The sequence below is a fragment of the Cordyceps militaris genome, assembly GCF_000225605.1.
Source record: "Cordyceps militaris CM01 unplaced genomic scaffold CCM_S00002, whole genome shotgun sequence".
In the NCBI taxonomy this organism is placed as follows: Eukaryota; Fungi; Ascomycota; class Sordariomycetes; order Hypocreales; family Cordycipitaceae; genus Cordyceps; species Cordyceps militaris.
Window position 1 is genome coordinate 3,416,997 of NW_006271970.1, and position 5,236 is coordinate 3,422,232.

The window sequence follows — 5,236 nt, forward strand, 5'->3', positions numbered from 1 at the left end:
GCGAGCTGCCGTCGCGGCGCGAGCAGCGGCTTGTCGCCCCCGGCGCTGAGGACTTTTCCTCCAACAGCAGCAGCGACGACGAGGAGGAGGGGGGGTCGCTGCCGCAGAAGATCAAGGCGCTAGAGCTCCGGAAGAAGCAGGACGGCGGCGGCGGCGGCAGGCCGTACCCGCCGCGCATTTGCCTGCACTCCTTCTCGGGCAGCGCCGGCACGCTGGAGCAATGGATGCGGCGCAACATCCCGGCCCAGGTCTACGTGTCGTTTTCGGTGGCGGTCAACATGTCGACCGAGGCGAGCCGCGCCAAGACGGACGACGTGATTCGGGCGGTGCCCGATGACCGCGTGCTCGTCGAGACCGACTTGCCCGCGGCCGGGCCGGATATGGACGGTACGCTCGAGGCCATGTATCGACACGTCTGCCAAGTCAAAGGGTGGGATCTGGAAGATGGTGTGGCGAGAATACGAATGAATTACCAGACGTTTATATTTGGTTGAGGCAACGAGTTGCATAAACATGGGCGAAAATTCGGCTTTATAAGATGAGACATTCATGCATTATGACATTTTGATGATATATAGACGGTGATACATTCATGCATTATGACGTTTTTGATGCTACATGATATGAAAAGAATGCCAAAAAGTGCAAAAAATATGCAGAAAAATTCAAGTGGTATATCCTCATTTACAGCGAATGCTCCCTTTCCTCACCACGCTCATACGCAGGCGGCGCCTCATCGTCGTAGTCGACGCTGGTCCTGCGCTCCGCCTCATCCACGGCCACCAAGTCGCTCACGACCGAGGCCGCCGCGCGCAGCTCCGCAATCTCCTCGGCTACCGTGGTGGTCCTGCGTGCCTCGTTGTCGTCCGCCGCGCGCAGTATGGCCTTTTCGTCGACCGGGTAAGCAGTCCTTCGCGGCCTGGCCGCTTCCACGTCGTGGCACACGAAGCCAAAGGAGAGGAGCGTCTTGGGTTCGTCAAAGTACCGCGCATCCTGGTACAGGGGGAGCTCGCTGTGAGCGCGACGACGGAAGCGGAGACGGCGGCCGGTGGTGAGGCGGCGGAGAAGAGAGGTGACGAGGAAGACGAGCGTGCCAAAAATGACGGCGGTTTCTGCTACCAGCAACAGCATGCGGCTGCGAGTCTGTATCATATCTGTTAGCGAGTGCGATTCTCTGCGTGTGGGACTGGCAAGTATGCCAACGTACAGATTCGTATCGTGCCGCGAGCATGTCCTCCTCGTAGGTGGCGTAAAAGCCGTCATCATCCTCCCAGACGCTCTCCTCGTTGTCCAGCCATGCCATGTCGTCCGTGTACTCCAGACCGCCGTCCTCGTCGTCCCACTGCTGCTCCCTGGGGGCGCAACCAAACACAGCGCGCCAACCGCTTGCGCTCTCGCACACTTCCTCGTGGCTGTGGCGGAAGCGGTAGGCGAGCGCCTTGAATGCGCAGCGCACGTCACGGCAGTCGGCGAGCGGCGTGGGTGTGGGCTCGCGCGCGAGCTTGTCCTGCATTTGGCGATCCAGCCGGTCAATGACGGCGGCCTCCTGGTTGCGGATGAGCGTGGCCAGCTCGCGGGCCTGGCTGCGGAGCTCCTTGAGCCGCGACAACTCATATTGGACGCTGTCACCATTGATGACGGAGACGGGGTGCTGTTGGAAGTTGTCGCTTTCCGCCAGACCCGTGTGCTCCTCGCCGCTGTCGGCCAGGGACTGGGTGACGGTCGTGTGGAGGTGCAAGTAGCGAACGCTGGCCACGTCTTCAACGCTGGTAATCTGGACGGGGGTGGTCTGATAAAAGTTGGCCGTCAGGGACGCGGGACCGGCCGCTGGGCGGCCGTTGATGGACTGGACATGGATGGTGAGGGCCTGCTTGAGGGACTGGCAGGCAAAGGTCCAGTTGGAGGTGATGGTGAGGCCGTCGTCGAGGGCCAGGTCTCCCTGGCCGAAGCCGTCTCCATTCTGCGCCAGACGATGGCCGTTGATGCTGACTTGAGCTGGAGAACACGGCTCCCCGGCTTCGACAAGATCAAGACGGAAGGGCTGGTGAGGAGATGTTAGGTTGGTCAGGCGGACCAAAGGTTGGCTCGGTACTCACGACAACTTGCGTTTCGGCGCCCTGTACGGGCACGTTCAACGTGATGTATGCGGTAGGAATTGTTTCTACCGATTGTTAGGTAAATAAATAAAAATCCCGAGAGGAAAGAGACGTACCAGTTGCAGAGACACGGCGGACGGGAGCCTGAATGGACTCGGCAGCGACAGACTGCACCAGCAGCAAAACTGCTGCCTTGGTAAAGGCCCGCATTTCGCGTTTGATGAATAACGGGTTTATGCGAAGCAAAGAAATGAAAGAAACGCCCAGAACCGTCAAGCCGTCAGCTGTACGGCGTGGAGTGTTTGGTCCCAGAACACGTTGTTGGACTCTGGGTGGCTCACTTGGTAGGCAACCGCGGAAACCACCAGTGCCAGTGGCGGATGGGCTGTGAAGATCAGGTACGAATAGGGCGACCGACAAATGAAATTGGAAGAAAAGAAGAAGAAAAAAAGGCTAGATCCAAATTTTAGAGACGGATTCCAAGAGGAAGCAAGTGATCGTTGAGGAGAAGAAAGTCACACGGGGCGTACAAAGAGTGCAAAGGAGCTGGCGGGGGGGGGGGACTCTGGAGTGAGGAGAGCGGACGAGACTGCACCTATACGCAGTCAGCGGGGAGTATGGAGCAACTTTGCAGGGCAAGGACGCACACACAGCCTGTGGCGCGCCCACGTTGCAGAGCGGAGGCTAGTTAACGTTCACTAACTAGACCCCGATTATTATTTCGCAGGTATTACGGATTACAAAAACCACACTTACACCGTGCCTAGCTAGGTAGGTAGGTACCTAGCCTGTACTGGTCGTTGAAGCGAAGCTGGGTCTGGTCTGGAACTGCGACTGGGGCACTGGGGCTACTACAAGGCTGTGCCGAGCCCGAAACCACCATCGGCCTATCGCGACGCTGGCCTACTAATTAGAAGGGGGGTTGTTGTTTAGTTATTGCTACAGTAGGGTATAGGGCGTGGGACAAAGATGGACAAAGAAAAAAAAAAACTAGGCCTTGGCACAGCTCAATTCAACGCAGTCAATCAAAGGACAGAGTCACCAAGCCCATCCCATCCCGTCCCATCCCACCAAGCGGCAGAAGCCATGGCGATAGTCGATAACTAGTTCATCAGCTCGGTCGGCCAACTGAGAACAAGCGGCGCTGGAACGACGAGAAAAATCGCTAGTTTGATTCGCAAGAAAAGCCCCCCATGTGGCCATGGGCTGACGCAAGTCGCCTGGCATCGTTCCACTCTTTCACCGTACAAGTAATCTAATTTATCGATTATATATATGTACAGAGTATTATTGTACTCATGAATGCACCACACAGACCCTGAATGCACCAGGGCCACACAGACCCTGGCAGGTTCCCTCGGGTGCCGGGAACCAACGCGCCTCGTAAGGCGGCGTAGCAGGAATGAAGCAAATTTGCCAGTACATACTGTACATACATACTACCTGTAGGTAGGCACATAACTATCATATTCCCACTTGTGCCCCCCCAGACCACGGAGTTGCTCGTTCCATACCCCGGTCAGCCGCGTTTTGTCTCTCCTTTTCTTCGTATCTCGTCCCCCCGAAAAAGCTTGTTTCCTCCAGTCATCCCTGCCGCCGATTTGTGTTGCTGCGACGTCCAATGCCCAGAGGCATGTACCATGTAGTTATGTATCATGTACCCCGTTCGATCGGCCAGTCACAAGGCACTAACTAACTGGTTACACGCGGCCATTCTCTTGGCATTGCTGTTCCTGTCGTGATCTTCCCTTCCCCCTCCACCCCCTTTCCGTTTCGACAAGAGGAAGAAAGAAGAAAAACGGGGAGCGATCTCTTGCGACGTCCATGCCAGCCTGCGGGGTCCGCTTCCGAGCCGAACTGCGCCAAGAGCTGACGAGGCCTTCACTTGGTCACGGCAGGCGAGATATGAGCGACATGAGCGCAGACAATCAATACGAGCAGCTAGCGCACGGTACTACCTCTCTCGAAAGTAGATGAATCAACTACCGACCTTTCCACAACCTTAAAAAAGCCAGGCGTTTAGTGAACATACCCTAAAAATAACTCTACTTTTTCCAGTCAATAGTCCCAAGTTTTCAACGTGTAATTTAGAAGAGAAAATACATTGGTGGCTATTGGCTTAGTTCATCGACTTGCACAGACCCTGATGTCTTTCCCACCAACTCTCTAATCCGCCATTCTCTTAGCAACATGCGCCTTTCACCGCCCGAGCTCTTGCTGCATCTACACTGCGCTCTGTATTCAGCACCTCTTAGCTCCAAAGTCAGTACGAATTACAAGGAAAACAAAAATCACTAAAAAACAAAGACTACAAACGCAATCGATACTTGTCCGGTCCCAACACCAAGGCCTTGCCTTGCTGTGATAGTCGACACGTTTGACCGTCGGCGCGGATGGCAAGTCCGCATCTGCACCCGTTGCGGCCCTGCGCCGAAAAGAGAAGTCGCCCGAAATCGTCAATGAGATATGGGCTGATTTCCATCTCGAATGCTCACCATGTCGCCCGGAAGAGAAACCCCAGCCAGCCCTACCCGTGTTTTGACCCGCGCCTGCCCATGTCCCCCCCAAAAGCGTAGCCTCGTTCAAAGTCGTTCCATCCATGATTCTTCATCCATCTCTGCTCAGCGAGAAAAAGAAAACAAGGAAACAGAATGGCCTCGGGCATGTTTTTCGATCCCATCGTAGCGCTGCGCGCCCTGCCGCTCGTCTCTTCCACCTGCACCCTGCTCTTCGGCTGGGACCAGACGTTTTTCCTGTCCCTCCTCAACCGGCCCGAGAACCGCGGCACGTCCAAGCACCTGCTGCCCGCCTACTTTCGCCGCATGTTCCGCTTCGGCCTGCCACTCGTCGTCTCGCTCATCACCATTTCGTTTTGGAGCGGCCTCGCCAACCTCGCCGGAGCGCGCCGCGTGCGCGAGGCGCGGCCGTGGTACGCCGCCGGCGCGGCCGCTGCCCTGGGCCACCTGCTCTTCGTGCCGCTGGTCGCGCCGCCGGTGCGGCAGATTATCGAGGCCGACGCCGACACCGACGTCAACGAGCGCCTGGACTACTGGGTGCGTGTCAATACCGTCAGGACGTTTACCGTCGACTTGGCGGCGTGGCTTGCGTTTGTTGTCGCCGTTGGAAAGACGCTGCAATGA

The 5,236-nt window shown here is 56.8% G+C and overlaps 2 protein-coding genes across 2 annotated transcripts; one reads left to right on the top strand and one right to left on the bottom strand.

Annotated features, from left to right (window-relative positions):
* Positions 1 to 684: 684 nt before the first annotated feature.
* CCM_03009 (uncharacterized protein) lies at positions 685 to 2,306 on the bottom strand (the record flags this gene model as incomplete). Its single annotated transcript, XM_006668161.1, has 4 exons — positions 685 to 1,143; positions 1,208 to 2,041; positions 2,097 to 2,161; positions 2,213 to 2,306. The coding sequence occupies 4 exons, from the start codon at positions 2,304 to 2,306 to the stop codon at positions 685 to 687; spliced, it is 1,452 nt and encodes a 483-aa protein (XP_006668224.1).
* A 2,441-nt stretch (positions 2,307 to 4,747) lies between these two features.
* Positions 4,748 to 5,236, top strand: CCM_03010 (integral membrane protein, putative; the record flags this gene model as incomplete). The annotated part of the gene is made up of 1 exon (XM_006668162.1): positions 4,748 to 5,236. The coding sequence occupies one exon, from the start codon at positions 4,748 to 4,750 to the stop codon at positions 5,234 to 5,236; it is 489 nt and encodes a 162-aa protein (XP_006668225.1).